This window comes from Dasypus novemcinctus, chromosome 7 (genome assembly GCF_030445035.2).
Source record: "Dasypus novemcinctus isolate mDasNov1 chromosome 7, mDasNov1.1.hap2, whole genome shotgun sequence".
Taxonomy (NCBI): domain Eukaryota; kingdom Metazoa; phylum Chordata; class Mammalia; order Cingulata; family Dasypodidae; genus Dasypus; species Dasypus novemcinctus.
In genome coordinates, this window is record NC_080679.1 from 69,909,678 (window position 1) to 69,931,596 (window position 21,919).

The following is a 21,919-nucleotide window of genomic DNA, read 5'->3' on the forward strand; positions in this document are numbered from 1 at the left end:
ACGCTGGGCAGGTCTCCTTATGGGGCGCACTCCTTGCGTGTGGGGCTCCCCTACTTATAACCAAAATTATAAACTCTGGGCAACATATAAAAGAACAACCATTTGAGTGCCTTCTAGAATAAAAATGAACACTCTTCTGAGGAAGATTAATAGATTCAACAGTCTTTACAATGTCTCATACACAATAAAAATTACTAAACATGTTAATGTTCATAGCAGCTTTATTCATAAGAGCCCTAAACTGGAAACAACCTAAATGTTTATCAACAGAATGGTAAACAAATTGAGGGACAGTCTTACATGGGATGCCAATGATACACACAACATCATAGATGAATCTCACAGTCATTAGTGAATCAAAGCAGCTAAATATATACATATTGTATGTTTCTATTTATGTGATATTCTTGAAAAGGCAAACCTAATCTATTGTGAATATCAGAAAAGGAATTGTTTCTTGTCAGGGACTGATGGATGAGAAGGGGCATGAGGGAACCTGGTGTTTCAATAGAAATGATGTTTATATTGAAGGCATGCAGGTGTCAAGAAATGTAAAAGGTCTACGATTTTACCTTACTTGAAATCTAACAAATTACTCTGCCGCAGTGTCATGGCTGCTGGCATAATACACAAACTTCTGGGTCAGAAACAAAGGACTTATTACACACAGCACAATAAGCAGTATTATGTCCACGCTTGCACTGGCTCATATTGTGCCCTAAAATGCTACAGGAGTCAAAGTGGCTAGGTGGTTGATGTACACATAGAAGATTTATTGTGGCAGCTGAGGAACACCAACTGTAAGCCTGCCTGATTTTACTCTGAAAGGAGATAATACCTTTATTATTCTCGGTAGTAAATAAAATCGGCCCTTTGCTTCAAAGACACTATTTGTCTTCCAAAACTTCGCTAAAAATATATCCTTGAAATGATAGTGCTTCTGCTTCAAATATGTGCAGAAAGAGACATATGGAAAGAGTTTCCAACAGTGGGTTACAGGTTTATTAGCTGTCAAAATTTATAAAATTTAAGATTAGCGTACTTCACTGTAATTTTTACCTCAAAGCAAAACAATCAACCCTGTAAAACAAACAAAAAAGAATGAATTATGGACAAATTAAGGAGGGCAGAAAAAGGAGAATTCTTATTTTGGTGAATTATTTGAAAGTAATAGGTTCTGGAGGCGTTGGGGTAGGTGGTAACCTGTCTTACTCAAGTGGCAAATGACCCCTCATTAAACTATTTCTTCAAATTGCATCATAACTAGACTAAGCTACATAAGGGCAAGGAAGCCATTGACCCTGGCACCAAATACATAGATGGTCGGTATGTTTGTTGAATAAGTATCTACAACCAAGCTAAAAAGGAACCAACACTTGAACCAAAAGCCATTGAGCCATCGCCTCTTTATCTTGTCAATCCTTTTCCTTTGCTTTCTTCACTTTCTATCCCCTCAAATATATTTTCTCCTTTTCCACTTACTCCACTCTCTCAAGGGGCCATAAAATGGGATAAAATCATCTCTCAATTACATGCATATATGTATTACAAATATATGTAGTAGAAAGATTTTTATTCTTCATTCCTAACAAATGAAACAAAACAGTGATTGAACTAAATAGTGTGTGAATTTAACTGAGGCTGTAGAGTCATATTTCCTGAATGCATATTCTAGCTCCATTACTTACTAGCTATGTGTCCTGGCACAAGCTTCTCTGTGCTTCTCGGTATCAATTTGACAGAATTGTTATAACTGAATGGGAAAAGGTATTTATAGTACATAGAACAGAAGTAACATAGTAAGAATTCAATAAATATTATAATCTATTTTTAAAATTACCCAGATTTGCATGGGACTATGATTCAGTTGCTAGTAGAACTGTAAAAACAAAGAACAAAAACATAAAATGCCCAGAAAGTTGAAATTAAAGTTAGTAGTATCCTTTAAAATGAGCCTATTAAGTAGGGTCTTAGCTTGAAAAGGAGACATCTACACAATTATTAGAATATTCACTGAGATTATGGACTTGTTACAGAATCTCTGCAGTAGGAAATACACAATGCTTTGTGTTTTTTTTAAGTTTAAAAACATAGTAATTCTTTATGTTGCAATTCAAACAAATAAATATTTATTTTTTGCCTATTATGCAGAGCTGGGTTTGAGGAGATTGCAAAGATAAATAAGGTATTAGTTTTGCTCACAAAAATCTTTATCTAGTGGAGAATAGAGTATACTTTACAGGTTTTTAAAAAAATTATAACATTTTTCCTCACCAAGGAAATATGGGCAATAGTCAAAAGCAAACATGCTTCTTTTCAAACTCTTTCTAACTTAAGAAACTGTAAATTATAGTATATTTAATTTTGCAGCTTACTTGCTTTCACTAAATAATAGGCACTTTTCTATGCTATCCCCTAGTTTTAGAAGGATTTGTTGGTGTTGTATAATATTCAATTGGGGGAAGCAGACTTGGCCCAATGGATAGGGCATCTGCCTAGCACGTGGGAGGTCCGTGGTTCAAACCCCAGGCCTCCTTGACCCATGTGGAGCTGGCCCATGCACAGTGCTGATGCACGCAAGGAGTGCCGTGCCATGCAAGGGTGTCCCCCGCGTAGGGGAGCCCCACGTGCAAGGAGTGTGCCCTGAAAGGAGAGCTGCCCAAACACGAAAGAAAGTGCAGCCTGCCCAAAAATGACACTGCATACATGGAGAGCTAACACAACCAGATGACTCAACAAAAAGAAATACAGATTCCCGGTGCCGCTGATAAGGATAGAAGTGGTCACAGAAGAACATGCAGCAAACGGACACAGAGAGTAGACAACTGGGGCGGGGGGGGGGGGAAGGGGAGAGAAATAAAAAATAAATCTTAAAAAAAAATTCAATTGGGGTGTGTGTGTGTTAGTTTCTGTTATCTTTGTTCTAGTCATTGATATTTAGTATAGTGTGTTGAGTACAAGCCTGGATTAAGGCTGCCTGTATTTTAAGTCCAACTTCCCCATTTGCTGCCTGTGTGGACTTGTGCAAGTAACTTCATCTTTCTGAATGTCTTTCAGCTCTCTTTCTGTAAAACAGGAGTGACAGTACTTACCTCAGTGCGTTGTAGAGATATACATAAAGCAAAAAACCCAGTGCTTGGCAAATAGTTAGGTTTCAGTAAATTTAGTCATCTTTTTAAGAAGTAGTTTTAGACATTATGGTACTTCACAATGTCCATTCCAAGCCTTCTCCATTATACAGCAGTCATGTAGTTGGAAATGGGGTTAGACACTGATTTATTTAAACAAATCAAGCTAAACAATTTTAAACAATTCCTCCAGCTAGTGATTGTTTTAAATAAACAAAGGCATACCTGAAAAAATTCACAGCATTCACATGGTTACAGTGATAAGCAACCAATTTGGACAAAGAGATTTCATTTTGGTCCTATTACAATATATATTATAGTCATTTTTTCCCCTAATGTGAATTGTTCTTTCTACAAATGATAAGTGCTACTTGGTAATGGTGAATTGTTCTTTTAATATTTTTTGTATTTTGTAATATTTTATTTAGATTTGTTTGCATCCCTATTCATGGCTAAAATAAACATCTTTATCTTTGATTTTAGTTGCCTTGTTTTGGTGTCAGAGTAACATTAGTGGTACAAAATGATATGCCATCTTTGTATGGAAGAAACAAATTATATACCAAAGGAATAAAATGCCTTTTCAGAAGTTTGAAAGAATGCATAAATAAAGTGATCACAGATCATCTGAGTAAATGCAACTCATTAATAACTCCCTGAATTTCTTCTTTAGTTACTCCCTATCCCACCCTCCATAAAAGAAACTGCTACCTCTTCTTGGCTTTCATTAATTTAATCTTGAACTATAAGCCCCATTTAAAAATTTTGGATTAGATAAATCACATAATAAATCTCATTTTTAAAATTAAATTTACAATTATCTATATTAGCCCAATAATTTCACTGATTTCAGTACTCACCAACTGACCTTCCTTTCTTCATTTTTTTCTTTATTTTTGATTCATCTCAGTGATCGTATTCAAGTAATTTTTTTCAGGAAAGGTAAATGAGTGGTATATTGCATATCAGAGAATGTCTTTATTATCTTCACAACTTATATGAGTGGAGAAATGTCCCATCACAAAATTCTGCAGACACTGCTCCATTCTGGCTCGTATTTAATATGCAGAAGAGGATTTTCAGACTTGAACTTTTAGATAAAAAAGGTTTCATCTATTAAAAGTGATTATTTTTCATTTGTTTTGCTGTCTTCTTTGGGAAGACAGATCAGCCATTTTTATCCGTATCTTTCCTCTCATCATATTCATCTCAAGGTGTTTTATAAGTGTTTTTTACTCAAGTGTTTTTGGTTTATTATAACTTATTTAAGCTGCGGTATCCCTTAAATAAAAGCTTAAGTATAAATATGCAGCAATGATGAAGGCAGCTCTGCTCTGGCTGGTGAATAGGTTGAAATAACCCCCTTCACTTACCCTTTGTGGGCTCATGAAAAACCCCCATGGTTCTACAAAAGTTTGATATTCTCTGTTCTTAATCATGGATTAGATTTTTCTCAGTGCTATTTACTGTCCTGACACCAATTTTAGTATAGTTTCTCTCCTTTTTATCTAGCTTCTCCCTCTTTTTTTTTTTTTTTTTCCTAGTCTCTTACTTTTCTCCTGACCCAATGCCACCATAAAGCCCTAGTGGGAGCTGAAACCATAGTGGGAGCTGAAACAGATGTTTTCTAATATTTCCTGCTTTACATCCACTGAAAGAATAAAGAAAGCACTTCCTTCTTCATGCCTAGGACAATGCTCTTTTCTTACATTGCAGAACTGTCACAATGGTCTCTTGCTGATTTTTCTTTACTCATTAAGAAACAAAAGTTTAATGAAAGTAGAAGAGGGAAGTGGCTGTGGCTCAATTGACTGGAGTCCCATCTACCATATGGAAGGCGCTGGGTTTGTGTCCCAGGGCCTCCTTGTGAAGGCAAGCTGACCTGTGCCCGTGGACAGCTGATGGCCCATGCCTGCAGAGAGCTGATGGCCTATGCCTGCAAAGAGCTGGTGCAGCAAGATGATGCACAAAGGGAGACAAGCAGACACAGAAGAATGCGAAGCAAATGGACACAGAGAGCAGACAGCAAGCAAGCCGCAAGGGGGGGGGGGGATAAAATAAAAAAACAAAAATCTTTAAAAAAAAAAAATTAGAAGATACACAAAAATGCATAAACCATAAAGAAATTGTTTAAAAGGTTGTTAGAGCCCACCCTGATCAAGATAGTAGAGTACACTTCAGAACTCCATCTCCCCATGAAAGCTTTGAACCAGCAAGAACTAGCAGAAACATCTTACTCAAAACTCCAGAATACAGCCAAAGGATGGCAGTAATAGGGCAAGTGGCAAATCAAGAAAAAGGCCACTTAAAAGAGGTAAGCTTTCATGGCAGCCCTGGCTACCCCTTCCCCTATTCTTTACCAACTGGGCACAGAGCTGGCCCAAGCTCCCAATGTGGATCCCTTGTCCTAGTTCCAAAGAGAGCTGAGTAACCCTCATGTACATACTGGGAGCATGTATCTGTTGCCTAATCTGTCTGGTGGTGGCCTGAGGGACTGGCCAAACCAGAACTTGCTCATCTAGCTCTCCTGCAGAACATTATGGGAGAACAGTCAAGTCATGCTGCTGGGGAAAAGGCTTGCTGGCTGCAGGGATAGAGTATAGTGCCTGGGTGTGTGAAGAAACTATCCTAGGGAAGAGGGGACATTTATAGCTGTATAAAAGAGGGAATTCATAGGGCCACACACACATGCTCAAGACCAGAAGGCATGCTCATGCACAGGATCAGCCAGGCCCCTATCCTCTGGTCTGGAGCTATTTTCCAAACTTTTTGTATGGATAAGCCCTGATTTGTAAGGGTCAATCTGCAAAGCATCTGAAAGACTCATTTTTTTTCCTTTGTGTGTGTGTGTTTGTATGTGTATGGGCCTGGCATTCAAAGAAAGCCCTGTTATAACATTATCTGTACACAATCTTAAAGAATAGTGCCTCAAAGTCTAAATTCCAGTGAAAAAACACTAAAAAACCAAAACGTCAGGGTTTCAACAAAAGATTCCAAAACATACAAAAAACCACAAACAACAACAACAAAAAAAACCCAGGAGGGCCCAGGCAAAGGAGAAGATTAAAGGATTAGAAACCATTAATGAGGAGGCTCTGACCTGGGACATTCCAGACAAAGAGTTTTAAAAAATGGTTCTAAATATGCTTGAGAGATAAAAGCAAACATGAATAAAGAACAAAAGGAAAATAGGGAAACAGATGAACACAAAGGAATATCAATACACTTGGAAATTATGAAAAGGAACCAGAGTTGAAGAGCACAGAAACAGAGCTTAAAAAACTGCCTAGAGGGGTTCAATAGCAGATTGGAGGTAGTAGAAGAAAGAATCAGTGAACTTGAAGATAAGCCAATTGAAATCATCCAGTCTGAGATGCAGAAAAAAGAATGAAGAAAAGTCAACAAATAGTGGGACACTATCAAGTGTATCAATATATACATTGTGGAAGTCCCAGAAGAAGAAAGAGAGAAAGGGGCAGAGGGAATATTCAAAGAAATAATGGCTGAAAACTTCCCAAATTTAACAAAAGACATGAATATGCACATCCAGGAAACCAAACTCCAAACAGGACAAACCCAATTAGGCCCATACCATGTGATATTATAACCAAACTGCTGAATGCCAAAGATAGAGAATTCTCTCTCTTTTTTTTTAAGATTTTAAAAAATTTATTTCTCTCCCCTTCCCTGCCCACCCCCCCAAGTTGTCTGCTCTCTGTGTTCATTTGCTGTGTGTTCTTCTCTGTCTGCTTGTATTCTTGTCAGTGGCATCCGGAATCTGTGTCTCTTTTTTCTTGCATCATCTTGCTGTGTCAGCTCTCTGTGTGTGTGACATCATTCCCGGGCAGGCTGCACTTCTTTTGTGCTGGGTGGCTCTCCTTACGGGGCGCACTCCTTGCACATGGGGCTCCCCCACAAGGGGGATACCCCTGCGTGGCACAACACTCCTTGCACGCACAGCACTGTACATGGGCCAGCTCATCACACAGGTCAGGAGGCTCTAGGTTTGAACCTTGGACCTCCCATGTGGTAGGCAGACGCCCTATTCATTGGGCCAAATCTGCTTCCCAAGAGAGGATTCTGAGAGCCACGAGAGAAGCAATACATTAAGTACAAGAGAGCTTCACTAAGGTTCTGATTTCTCATCAGAAACCATGAAGACAAGAAGGCAGTAGGAAGACATTTAAAGTCATTTAAATTTAATCATTTGCCAAAGGTAAAAAAATTGCCAACCACAATTCTGTGTATGGCAAACTGTCTTTCAAAAATGAGGGAGGCGGGGTGGGGGAGCCCCACGCGCAAGGAGTGCGCCCGTGAGGAGAGCCGCCCAGCGTGAAAAGAAAGTGCAGCCTGCCCAGGAATGGCGCCGCCCACACTTCCCGTGCCGCTGACGACAACAGAAGCGGACAAAGAAACAAGACGCAGCAAATAGACACCAAGAACAGACAACCAGGGGAGGGGGGGAATTAAATAAATAAATAAATCTTTAAAAAAAAAAAAAAAAAAAAATGAGGGAGGAATTATGACATCCCCAGATAAAGAAAAGCTTAGGGAATTTGTCACCACTAGACTGGCCCTACAAGAAATGCCAACAGATGTTCTGCAGGCTGAAAGGAAAGGAAAACAGACAAAATAGTCACATTAAGAAACAAAAACCTCTGGTATAGATAATGATGGGTAAATATAAGTGCCAGTAGTATTGTATTTCCTTTTTCTTTCTACGAGATCTAAAAGGCAAATGCATAAAAGTAATGATAAATCAAAGGTTTTGGACTCATGATATTTAAACATTAATTTGTGGCGAGAACTACATAAAGGTGGGGGGAAACTATAGGAACATAGTTTGTAAATACTGTTGAAATTAAGTTGGTATCACAGCAAATGAGGAGGATGTTAATTTTAAGCCCCACAGTAACTACAAAGAAAACACTAGAGAAAATGTGGGGTGGGAGGCAGAAGGAACAGAGTTAATGCAAAATAAGTGTAAGCAAAAAAATGAGTGAGAGTTTCGTTTGGGGTGAAGGGAATGTTAAAGTAATAGATGGCAGTGAGGGTAATGCAACATTGTGAATGTGATTAATCCCACTGAATAGTTGCGATGGGGAGATAGATTATGCTCTATACGTTTCCACAATTAAAAAAAAGAAAAAATAATACAAAGTGGACACCTACCTAGTCAAGAATGAAAATATTATCAGCATGCCATGAGCTCCTTTGTGTCCCCCTTCCCTTACCATTCTGCCCAAAGGTAAATTTTGCTTGTTTTTGAATGCCTTACTAATCGGAATCATACAGCTTGTATTTTCTTTTTATGGACCACTTATTTTTTTTTTTTAAGATTATTTATCTATTTATTTATTTATTTCTCTCCCCTTACCCTCTTCCCCAGTTGTCTGCTCTCTGGGTCCATTCGCTGCATGTTCTTCTGTGACCACTTCTATCCTTATCAGTGGCACCAGGAATCTGTGTTTCTTTTTGTTGCATCATCTTGTTGTTGTCAGCTCTCTGTGTGTGTGGCGCCACTCTTGGGCAGGCTGCACTTTCTTTTGTGCTGGGCGGCTCTCCTTATGGGGCACGCTCCTTGCCTTGGGGTTCCCCTATGCGGGGGACACCCCTGCATGGCAGGGCACTCCTTGTGTGCATCAGCACTGCACATGAGCTAGCTCCACAAGGGTCAAGGAGGCCCGGGGTTTGAATCGTGGACCTCCCATGTGGTAGGCGGATGCTTCCCTGGATGACTTATTTTGTTCCACATTATGTTTGTGAGATCTATCCTTATTATTACATATATCAAGAATTAGTTCATTTCCTTGCTGTAAAGTATCCCATTGTATTGTATTCATTCTATTGATGGAAACTGGATTTCCAGTTTGAGATTATTATTAATCATGTGGCTAAGAACATTCTCATATGTCTTTTGGTGCATATATGTACATATGTCTGTTGGATATATGCCTAGAAGTGGAACTCTTTGAGTTGAGGGAATACATATATATTTAGCAGATATTGTGAAATATTATCCAAAGTCATTGAGCCAAATTATACTACTAGAAGTTTATGAGAATTCCTGTTACTCCATACCCTCACCCAAATATGGTATTAATATTTTTAATTTTTGCTGTTCTCATGGTGTGAGGGTATCTTATTGTAGTTTAAATTTGCATTTCCTTGATAACTAATGTTTTGAATACTCAATAGATTTTAAAGATTCTTAAACTTACATTTAACTATCAAAGTAAAAAACAGAATGTTTTGTTTCTTTAAAAACACAAGGAATTTACTGAACTCTTCCTGTCTCTGCCAAAACAAAAAACAAAACAGAACAAAAAACCTACCATCCTTTCTTGGCCTTCTTTTGTGAAGTGCCCATTCAAATTTCTTGCCCATTTATAGCTACTTACTTCTGAGTGAGGACACATTTATCTAGATCAATTGCACAATTGTCAGGCTCTGAGGATTCAGCTCTTTTACAGTCCAGAGAGGAGCTGATATAATATCCAGCAAGTGGACACCAAATGATCAGCATTCCCCCAGGAAATCCAAGGGGTCTATCAGAGTTAGGCTGTTGAAAGATAGAAGAGGGTAGGGGATTTCCTTGCAAGAAAGCCAAAGGTCTTATGACAAAGAGGCTGGAAAGAACATATTTGAGGGTTTTTTTCTTTTGTTTTTATCTTGCTGTAAGTGTTCTAAAACAGTTGATATGCAGAAACTAAGAGATCTTTCTGGGTCCCTTATGCTGCTTTTGTCATTCAGCACTACTCTTTTTGTCAGAGATGAGATCTATTTTCTGACCCCACTGCCCAAGTATATGCCAGCTGTGGTTCTCTTGGTTAAGTAAATCTCCAAGGCAGTGTCAGATTATTAGTAGAGGCTTCTCATATATGTTAATAAGGAGTGTAAGAAGATAGGAAACTAAGGTGTCATCTTGATCTACTAACAAGTTATTTGAAAGTGAGACAAGAGCCGGCTACTTTTTTTCTTCTTTTTAAAATGGTAACACAGCCAGGGAATGAGCCCTGGGAACTCTTATGTGGAAACCAGCACTCAACCACTGAGCTACATTGGCTCCTCTGAATTGTTTTTTTCTTCATTTGTTTGCTTGTTTTTGTTTTTTTTTTGGAGGCACCAGGGACCGAACCCAGGGCCTCCCATGTGGGAAGCAAGCACTCAACCACTTGAGTCACATCCACTCCCCCTTTTTTTCTGTTTAAATATCCACTTAGGGTTTTGTTTAGGATAAATTCCTCCCATTTTCCACTATTCTTATCTAGGTTTCTTTGATACTAATTTTTTCCTTTGAATGTTTTCATGGTTATTTTTATAGAAAATTGGGAGAGGAAGATTGCAGGTATGAGTATTTACATTGTAAAGTATTGTCTCTGTTATTTTCTAGATGTGAAAATGGGTCCAAAGAGATAATGTGACTACCATATATGAAATTGCTGTTAGGGAATTGAAGGATAAAGAAACCAATAAGTTCTAGAAGAAATGATAAAGTCCTCTGTCATGAACAACTGAAAGCTATTAAGGGAAAGTTGGGTATTCCAGGCACACTGCTAATCTTTCAGGATAATGTAAAGGAGATCTATAGTCATTCTTTGTAAAATACTTCCTGTGAGTTACTGCAGTGAATTAAGATTAGACTTGATGAAAGATGGGACTACATTACAGTGCCTAGTACAGACTCCTTATTGTCTAAGATTCCCAGACACAGGGTAAAAGTTAGGAGATGATCCATTTTAGGAGTTTCTTATGATAAGGTTAAGCCAAGACAGTATCTAATGGTAGATGAATCCTGCTAGGAATTTCTGATGAGAAAGTTAAGTAGGAGTTGTCTCTATTAGTTAGCTGTTTTTTACAATTGATGGTTCAATTTTTTTTTTAAATTTCTCTCCCCTTCTCTGCCCCACCCCTAGTTGTCTGTTCTCTGTGTCCATTTGCTGTGTTCTGTGTTCGCCTGTATTCGTGTCAGTGGCACCCGGAATCTGTGTCTCTTTTTATTGCATCATCTTGCTGCGTCAGCTCTCCATGTGTGTGGCGCCATTCCTGGGCAGGCTGCATATTTATCATGCTGGGCCGCTCTCCTTACAGGGCGCACACCTTGCACGTGGGGCTCCCTTACGCAGGGGACACCCCTGCATGGCATGGCACTTCTTGCGTGCATTAGCACTGCATGTGGGCCAGCTCATCACACAGATTGGGAGGCCCTGGGTTTGAACCTTGGACCTCCCATGTGGTAGGCGGATGCCCTATCCATTGGGCCAAATCCACTTCCCTGCTGGTTCAATTTTGACTTTGTCAAAGTAGATTAGTCTGTCCAGTAATCTCAGCAACTGCTATAAATTCCTCCTACAGTCAGTCCTACATGTAAAAAATTATGATCTTTCTCTACCATCCCCAAAACATCACATTGACACACTTAAGTTACCAATGTACTAATTTGCAGGAAGGAGGTCTTTCCTGCCAATAGGTCAAAAATATAAGAATGCAAAAACCCTACTTCTTAGGGTCAAAAATGCAATCCAATAGGCAGGTTTCACTGACAATGAGAGAAAAAATTATATATTTTATATATATAAGATCTTTCAGTAAATTAGATGTCTTTATTAGATGACTTTAAATACTTCCTGTTAGCATTTTTAAAAAAAGCAAATTAAGAAAAATAAACCAAAAAACAAATGAACAAAAAAACCTTTTAGAACTCTGTGCTAATAGAGTAACCTGGCTAATAGCTAGTGCTGAAAAAGATAAATATATGAGCAAGAAAATCAAATAGCTGTAATATCATTTACCAACAAAACTAGAAATGCAGACAATGGGTTCATAGAATAATCTGTAAGTAAGCATTTTGGTTCCCTACTGTGCGCAGTATTTGCTCCAATTTCAATCAAACAGTCCATTCCTGTTCACACAGCTACTGATTCTTACCATCTTTAATACAAATACTCTTTCTCAGAGCAGTTCCTGCTGCCTTCTATCCACCACGTCTGCAGCAACATTACTACAAAGGCAGTCTCTAAAGCTGCAACAGTGGATTTTACAGCCTTTGTTAACTTATACATTAGTTATTTCACTTGGACCTTGATATCCAGATCCTGGCTGCAAGTTATGTATGACAGTCAGCAACTTATGTATGACAGTCAGAACTTTTCCTGTGATAACCACTCAACTGGATTTTTACAGTGCCTAGTAACTTTCTCACGGTATATTTGGAGCTGCATTTTCTCCTGAGGACAAGTTTTTTCTATCTTAATTATAGTACAAGCATGGTTATTGTGATGAATACTGTGACAGTTTGAGATTATTTATGAACTCCAGAAAAGATAAGGATTATGTTTGTAAACTGGTCTGTTCCTCTGGGCATGACACTCTTTGACTGTATTAGATTCAGCTGAGATGTCTTTGATTAAATTATGTTAAGATTAGGGCTTTGATTCAACCAGTCAGTAGGGTGTACTCAGGTCAAGTCCCCACCCCCTTGGTGGACTGATAAAAATGTGCACTCACTCAAGAAGACACAGAAGATACACAGGAAAAGAGAGAGTGCTCCAAAGACATGGTAGAGGTAGAGGAGAGAACTATGATCCTGCAAATCCCAGGAAGAGAGAGATGAGGCATTTGCCTGTTAATTTGCAGCTGAGCCTGGAAGGAAATAAGCCCTATGCCTAGCAGAGTTAGAGGAAGGCTGAATCCTCACAGACACTGCCTGTCATCTTGCTTCAACATGTGGCAATGGACAGGTGAGAAAGTATCTCTTAGGGTACCTTCAGTTGGACTCTTTAGGGCCTTGTAACTGTAAGCTTCTACCCCAAATAAATATCCTTTATAAAAGCCAACAGAGTTGTGGTACTTTGTATCAGCACCCCTTTGGCTAATACAAATACACTGCAACTTCATTCATATTTTAACTCAGTATTTCTATCTGACCCTCTGGCAATACTATACCTTCAGTTCCCAGGATCCATGTGTTCTTGAGTTACTGTTTCTAGAAAAGGAAATAATGCAATCCATTTATTAGAACTCGGATATTAAAATGGAACTTATCTAATAAGGATGGCCTCTATATTTTCCCTTTTTACTGAAATCATATGCAAAAATAATTTCTATTTTTAATACAGCTTACCACCATGTTATGGAAGCCTGTGTGTGGGTACAATTCTGGATGGAAAGCTATATAAATATTACATTTGTTACCACCCTCAAAGATTTTTGTTTTATCATTCAAGTTATTGAAAGTTGAAATGCACTTATAAATTATAAATCAACACAGTTTTGGGTGTACCAGAGCAGCATTCATTTTACAAGAAGATTGTAAATTTAGGATTTATACTTTAGGATTCCAAGAATACTCATATACATGTAATTGTATTTCTATACCCTTTTGATTACTGTATTTCAGCTTTTTAGATATTGCCATTATTATATATTCTTTATCATGTGGAAAGAATGATATATACCTTGGTACTTCTCTAGAACCAAAACATCTTATTATAAATATCTTACTAATATAACTTAGTTCAAATTGAATGTAAACTAAAGATAAAATGAGGTAGTCGCTTTGAATGACTTAAGCAAATAATTTCCATCTTTTAAAAACATCAAAAAAATTGCTGACATGAAAAAGCTGGCCTGTCATTTTGTTTTTGTGAGACTACCTATATTCTTTTTCTTTTTTTTTTACTATGTTTTTCAACATCATAGTTTACTGATATTAAATGGAGGGAAGAGCAAAAGCTCAATTCTAAGAAGTTTTCAAGGTAAAAAGACATGAAAAGTTTTCTTAATGCCTCATGTTTTTCACAGTCCATCCTAAGACCTAATATATGGAATCTATTTTGCCGGTATACTACAAAATGAACACTATTAATCACCTCATCAGAATCACTTAGGGGCTTTTCGAAAAATGCATACTCCTGTAGCCTACCCCAAACATGCAGAATCAGAATATCCATATTTTAAACAAACACCCAAGGTGATTCTTATACATACCAAAATTTAAGAACCACTGCTTTAGGCAATACAAATCTTATCATTTCACGCTCAGTGCCTTAAATCATATTGCCATGCTGTACTTTACTGCTTTTGAGTAGTAATGTTTATCACCACCTAGTGGTAAAATCCCTTTTTTCTATTTTCCATCAATTCATTAATATTATTAACTAGGATCCCAAACTAAGCAACTAAAACAGAAAACTCAGAAAAGTTAAAATTTTAGAGTAATTTTCTTATGTAGGGTGGGATAAAAAAGTTTTAAAAAATAAACCTGTAAATAAAACCACACCAGATGATGAAAATATATGTTCCAGAAGAATCTTACCTAAAATATATTCCTTAGAAAACCAGTGTCCTAGTACTGTTCATCTAAAAACACATTCCATAGGTCAAATAAGGTTGGAAAGAATGAATATTATGGTCCTCTCCTGGAGGTTCCTGGTGTTCATTAGCATATTAAAGGCTCTGAAAAGTCCCATGGTCAAGAAACCTGTGGGGCTAAGATTAACAGTTTTCTTAATGTAGTTGACCATGACAATTTTTTCCTAAAGAATACATATCGACTTTTCTCAAGACACTAGTATTTCATGGAATATAGTTTAGGAGATGGTGCTCTAGGAGCAGCAAATTTGAAAGCTGCTTTTGGCACCTGTAATCTACCCATACAAGATCTGGGTCGATGAATTTACAAGAAAGTTTTGACTGGCTTTTATTTTAAATGCCACATACTATTTGAATCACATACTTGAGAAGTTTATTGACCTGTATCATTTAACATCCTTTTTTTACTTTTAATTTTATTGTGGCAAATTATATAGAACATTAGCATCCTTTAGTGAAAAACTTTAAAAAAAATTTAAATTAAAGAATGTTGGCAGCTTTAATAACTGGCATATATAGATTATCTAAATATCCATATATTATGTTCTTAAACTCAAAAGTATATTTGAAAAGTAAACATTTAGCTGAAGATATAAGCACTAGTTTGCTAAAATGCTATTTCTTAGGTTCTAGAATTTCCTCATTTTAAGTAAAATATGACATTCCGGCTTTTAAAAAGAAAGCTTTAGGGATCAATTCCAAGATACAGGAAAGCAGGACTAATGATAAATTGTTGAGAGGATTGAGATTAAATGTATACTGAAAGCCAAAATAAGCATTGTTCACTGAGACACGCAACTGGGACAGAGAGAAAACAAATCAGAAGATTGCAATGAAAAAGCGAAAAAGTGTTTTGTAGGTAGAGAGGTATTATATAAGTCTCTTTAGAACTTATATGATGGACTCAAGGAAATAAACCCATACTAAGCATCTTTCTGAACTTAAACTCTTTGCTGGGACTGGCTGGCTGAACTTAATATGTCAGAAGTGTTGAAGAAACTGGGTTTATTTAATCTGACAGAAAAATCTGGAGGGCAGGAGGATATATGATCATTACCGTGTGAGAGATTCAACAACTTCTAAGTGTCTCAGTGAAAAACTTAAAAGACTAATGGGTGAAAGCTGTAAGGAATTAGATACTAAAAGTGTTCCTTTTTCACTGTTTAGGAATGATCACCTCACATGGTAGGACTATTTTTAAGGGAACTCAAGCATTACTTGGGTGGTAGAACCAGATAACTTTTCGGGCCTAATTCACTTCCAATCTATGAAAATAGAACTATGTGTGCTGTTTTCATTTAAATATGCCCTTTGGCCCATAGAAAGATACTTGGTTCAATTCTCATTTATTAAGACCTGCCAGAGAAGACTGGAAATTTTCTTATCTGATTTTACTAAAATTTCTGATTCAAAAAATGGATTTAAATTTTTCAATAGAGAAACGTCCGAAGTATAAAATATTCTATTATGCTCAGTGATTTTAACCTTTCATTATACTTAGTTTATCTCAGAAGTAAGAGGACTATTGAGAAGGTAATTAAGTAATATTTTAATTACTGCATACTAATTTCAATGCCCTGTTTTGTGTCAATTTCTTACTCAGAATACCATTTTTAGGTAAATATCATTTACTTTAAGAGCTAATAAAGTTTTCTTGGATTTTCAAAATATAAGCAGAGTATGTTCTAATGAAATTTACAATCTTTAATTTTGAAATGAATATACCTCCTATCATGGTCTATCTTGAAAGTTGTTTAAATATAATATTTTTGGAGTTTATACAAGAAAAATCTCTGTATTAATACAGAGAAAACTGTCTATCTCCAAAGCCACTGACATTTAACTTATTATCAACCATAACTTTTTAATTTTTCACCTTTAACACTAATGCTCTATAACCTTAAAAGATTTTCAAAATTACCAACCAATTCTGTATAACTAAAAATATAGTATAAAAATATTTCTAATGATATGTTTGACTCTTGTCTTTAGAGTAAATGTGTACACAACATGTGTACACTGAATAACAACTATATTTTATTGAATCTAAGATGCAACTGATAGAAAAAAGGTTGACAATTACACTATGGCACACACTCAAAATCAATGTGTTCAAGTTTAAATGTGTTAAAATGTAAAAAAAGTGCATCTCAAAATCAACGAAATATGTCATTCAGTCAAATTCTAAACACTCACTGTCTTATCAAATTTTCATTCTAATTTTTCACATAAATAAGGCATGATTTTTAGTTAAGCAAAGAAAACTTTATTTCTGCTATACATAACAACATATTGCCCTAAGAAACAACCACTAAATTAATTTTAGCGTTAATGGGTGGACTCAAAAATACATGTCAGCAATCCCTGCCCCCCAGACAAACAATGCTGTACAGACTATCAGGTTTTATAATTTAAAAAAAAAAAAAAAAAAAAAAAAGCTGTCAACTGTCCACAGGGAGTGCGTCCAGTCACATTTTCAGTCAGTCAGCTGAGGATTATGTCATTAAATAGTCTTTGTTCTGTAGAAAGAACACAACACAAGTATGAAAATCATCACCTGAAAGGAAATAGCTGTTGTATACAGTATTCCTATTATTTCCTAATTTTCTTTTATTTCAATAAAACTGATGGTATCTGCTTATTTAATCATAGATACCCCAAAACAAGCAAAACCAAACTTACTCAGAAAGATGATGCAAGCAGGTTCTGAATTTCTAGAGGGAAAATGCTACAAATTAATACAAAATAAAAATTCTCAGAAATACTAAAATTTCTAATTTCCTCAAATAAAAAGACAAATATATTGTGCATATCAATCCCTCTCCTTAAAAATCAAAATGCTACTTTCAAAATTATATTCCAGACTAGTTTTTTTCCTCCTATTTCCTAGGCATAGCTCACTTAATCCTAGGCTTACTCTTTAAAGACAAAAGGAAACTAGTCTTCATGAGGTGAGCTGTGTTTGTGTTCTCTTGAAATTAAAGACATAAACAAAAAAGGGCCCTCTCAATTCTTCATCTATCACAATGATACAAAAAAAGTCCTTCAAGTAATAATTTATAGAAACTTAATTAAGGTAATATATTCATTTAATATATGAACTAAACAGAAGAATTTCATTATGGAGTCCACAGTAAATGGAAGATCTGCAGCAAAAATAAATTATAAAGCCATGCTGCAATTAGAAGACATTCAAAACAAGCATAGCTAATTATCTTCAACTAATTCTGATAAAACTCTATCTCTGTCCTTGTCTGGATATTCCTAATAGCTTGATAATGGGAAAAATGATCCAGTTTATATTTTTATGACTAGACTTGCTGAAGACTACGTAGTTCCTCCAAGCAAGAGCATTGGGTGACTTGCACATCACTTTTTAAGGGGAAACAGGTGATACTAAAAAGCATATTAGAGCACCAGCTGGCTACAAGGTAGATTTGTATCATAATTTTTTGTTTCTGGTCATTTGGACAAGATGACATATCAAAGGTTTCACTGAAGTCAACAATGCATAAGTTTTAACTTACACAAGCAAAGCATTTTACAAGGAATTTTGCGGACTCATTTTTGCTCAGTAACCCTGTGAAAAAACTGGGCCTTAGAAAGGTGAATAAGTCTGGCCCAAACACAGTTAAGTGGCAGAGCTAGAATTCCAATTCAGATGTTCTGATTTTAAGTACAATATTCTTTTTATTATGTAAATAATCATTAGGAAAGGCTCGACCATATGAATAATTTACATATTTTTCCATATTAAGAGGTCAGCATTGTTCTTTTTAAGGACAAAAAATCTTTGAATGACAGAATTAGCAGGATTTTTATCTAATTCCGAAATATTCAGACAAAAATAACTATTATTTTAAATGCTACTTTAAAGTGTACCTTATTTAAGCAGAATTAAGTTCTCAATATTTTATTCGTAGACACCAAAAACTGCTTTGTTTTTTGAAAAGAGTTGTTAATTCTTTTACACTAGCAATTTAGTATTTCCAGGCTTATATTGCTAACTATGGAGAAATGGGATTGATTTTTGCCATGAAATAATATTTTAAAACATTTCTAAATTAAGATTATTCATAATGGGTTCAGTGGGCACCTCTGAATGCTAACTGCCTTCTCTGAAGGAGGAACAAATCACTTGACTTGCTCTATTAGAGTAAGGGTCATCAGAAGCAAGGCAAGAGCCAATCCATTCTGATACTTCCTGGCTCACACAACTGACCAGAAAGAAAACCTGTAGTGAAAAAAAGACACACTTTCAAGCCAGTAATTTCAAACTGAATTCAAGGTGCTGGCCAACTGCTACCATCCGACCTGTAGTAGGGAAATTCTCAGCTCCCCCTGAAAATCAGAATTCATTTAGGAAATAAAATATAGAAATAGCTGAACATTTCTAACTCTACAGAATATTTCTCCAAACCATAGGCAATATACTGTCACAAAAAAGAAGTTTAAGTTTTAATTTTTGAAAACTAATAAACAAAAAAAGAAAGTCATATGGTTGTATGTATTATTATTTAGAATAGACAGCAGAGTTTTTGGTAAATTGTCAGTTAATCTTTAAAAATATATATATATGCACACAAGAATATTTTCTGACTGTGTGGTTTTAACATACAAACTCATAAATATAAGTCTATATATTTGCACACAAGAATATTTTCTGACTATGTGGTCATAATGTACAAACTCATAAATAAGTCCAGAAAATTACCGACATTTAAGTCTCAAAGATCCAAAAAAGATTTTAATTACTTTTAAAGCATTTCATTAGTTAAGAAGTCCAAATATTCTTTATGTATAAACCACTTCAATTCATACATCAAATCTGCAAGTTAAAAACTGTTAGAAATATCTTAATTTTTTAAAGGTAATTTAAGCACATAGTAAAAGTCCAATTTATCATATCTAAGACAGTTATAAACAAAAAATAATGATTTAATTTCATTTTCTAAATTGAAATCCAATTTGTTTTACAGAAGGGCAAAAATTGTTCTTCCAGTAAGTTTACTTTTTAAAACATGTAAAATTAATCCCTGAGCTGTGGCTTTATCGGCAAAGTTTTAAGCTAAAATGCTTTTAACTGACAACTTTAAAATCCCTAAAATGAAAGTTCACAATTAAGTGCTCACATCTATTCCTCTTGCTATACTATTCAGTCAATGTGTTTTTAAAAAATTCTGATTAAAAAGAACTTACCTCAAGAATCAGTAAGTTCTTTGCCGTTTGTTAGATTCTTCTCTTGGGGAATCTGCCAGCATAACTTTAAGCCTGACCCCATTCAGGATCTTTCCATGTAAAGTAGTAATGGCATCGTTAGCGCTTATTCTATCTGCATACTTGGCATACCCCACATTTTTTCCTGACACAAGGTAAACTTCGATCAGGTTACCAAAACGACTGAAACAAAGTAAAAAATCAACTGAAATTGATAAAAACAGTTGCTCAAGACTAAAACTTGGGGTCCATTCTTGACTCCTTTTTCACCCCATACCTCACATCCAATCATCAACTCAAGTCAGTCTTACTTCCTAAACTTAATCTTCTCATTAGTCACTTTCTCTGGAGTTTCACTCAGGCCCCTTTCCTCATTCAGTCCATCATTATCTTTCCCACAGATTATCAAAGTACTTTCCTCACTGTTCTTCACTTCTCCTTGTTCCCTGGGCTTATCCCTCTCACATCCATTCTCCACACTGTCTTGTGAGTGACGTTTCTCAAACACAAGTATGATCATTTGCTCCCTAAAAATCCCTTTAGCAACTCTCCATTGTCTCCAAGATCATGATAAACTCTTTAATATTGCTCTTGGGCCTTTCTTGACATGCTCCTCGTCCTCTTCAGTGTCATATTTCTTCACAATCTCTTACATTTCATATTCTAATGATGTTCTTTTATATATTGCCCTCTCTGGCAAGAATAACCACTCACATCTCCAGCTTTCTTCCTAAATTATTTTATCCTTCAAATCTCCACATACCCCTTGTTTCTTTCAGGAAGACTTCTCAGAGTTTCCAAGACTGGTGCCCCACTCCTCCTCCCTTATGTAATTCATAGCCTGCACATTTCTTATCAGAGCACCAATCTCATTATGTTATAATTTCTTATTTACTTGTCTGTCTCCTATATGAAAGGGGCAAAGACTAGTTTACATAATATAATGTTTTGTTTATATAATATCTCTAGCACTTAGCTCAGTGCCTGACACAGAGGAAAAGTTCAATAAATAAACCAAATGAAGCTGTTAAATGACAGTCAAAATATCTGGTACTTATCTCTGATAACTTGTGAAGCTCCTAAACAAGCTACCTGTCTATCTTTTTAAAGCAAGAGGGAATATGTCCAAAAAAGAAAAGGTTAGAGAAATAGTTATGTTAAAAACATGGAAATGAACAAGAGTCTTCCCCTTTTTTACACTTACTATATACTTTTCCCTATAATCAAATAATCATTTACACAATGTGATTATATAATTCCTAAGGACAGGGGCCATTCCCGTAACATCCAATAGAGCACTGACAAAAGAAGATGCTTAGTGAATACTGTTCAGTTGAATCACAACTACAAAGGAAAAGGTATATGAAAAGAATTCTAGTAGATTCAACTTAGATGAATCTTCTATTAAAAGACAAGTGATTTGTACATTCTGTGCATGTAGCTTTTCAAAATAATCTTACATGTTTTATGTCTTTAAAACAAAATAACAGAAAATTCTGTTATTCTACAGAAGGAGAGACTGACAAAGATGAGAAGGGAAAAATCATAAATTGAAAGAGGTAGGAAACGGAGTGGCTCAAGTGGCCAAGTGCCTGCTTAACTGAGACTTGGAGGTCCCAGGCTCAGTTCCCAGTGCCTTCCAAAAAAAACAAAAAACAAGCAAAACAAATGAAAAAAGTCAGCTCAGGGTTGTTGATGTGGTTCAATGGTTAAGCTGAGTGCCGGCTTCCCACATACAAGGTACTGGGTTTAATCCCCAGCCCTGGTACTTAAAAAAAAAAAAAAAAAAAGTGATACAAATAAGGAGTTTTTTTTAAACCACCGAACAAATCATCTCTACCTGATAGGTATTAGATATGGGGAGTTCCAAGTCTGTGAGAGTGTTTAAATTACTGATTTATATGAATTACATTATAAAACATAACTGTGGATTTGAAATCTTACCAGAATATATCCTCTAATATGTCTAAAGGTAGAGGATGAGGATTAAACACGATAAAAAGTCTTTCTTTCACAGGAGTTTCAGGAGGGGCTTTTTTTTTGCATGATGGAAGTACAACATCTGTCTGAATTTGAGGCAACTGTGATACAGAACTTCCTCCAAATTGCTGCTGAAGAGTAAGATACAAAATGAGAGAAAGGAAAACTACACTTCAGAAATTTCTAGTAAAGAGCTAAAGAAAGCTGTATTTCATGGCAAC

General features: G+C 36.0%; 1 protein-coding gene across 4 annotated transcripts in view; it reads right to left on the minus strand.

Moving 5' to 3' along the window:
- Positions 1-203: 203 nt before the first annotated feature.
- RBM45 (RNA binding motif protein 45) overlaps positions 204-21,919 on the minus strand; it is a 42,518-nt gene continuing 20,802 nt past the window's right edge. Inside the window, exons 8-12 of one of the 4 annotated variants that reach the window (XR_011649253.1) lie at positions 21,663-21,826; positions 19,701-19,901; positions 17,184-17,215; positions 13,074-13,113; positions 204-1,080 (exon numbers count right to left, since the gene is read on the minus strand). Coding sequence is in view for 2 of the 4 variants with exons in the window: in XM_058300592.2 (XP_058156575.1) it covers positions 19,709-19,901; positions 21,663-21,826 (357 nt within the window). In the remaining 2 variants the exon portion in view is untranslated. Of the gene's footprint in view, positions 3,066-13,073; positions 13,114-16,744; positions 18,843-19,700; positions 19,902-21,662; positions 21,827-21,919 lie in introns of those variants that run through there. The other 3 variants (XR_009186546.2, XM_058300592.2, XM_058300591.2) reach the window with 3 other exon arrangements.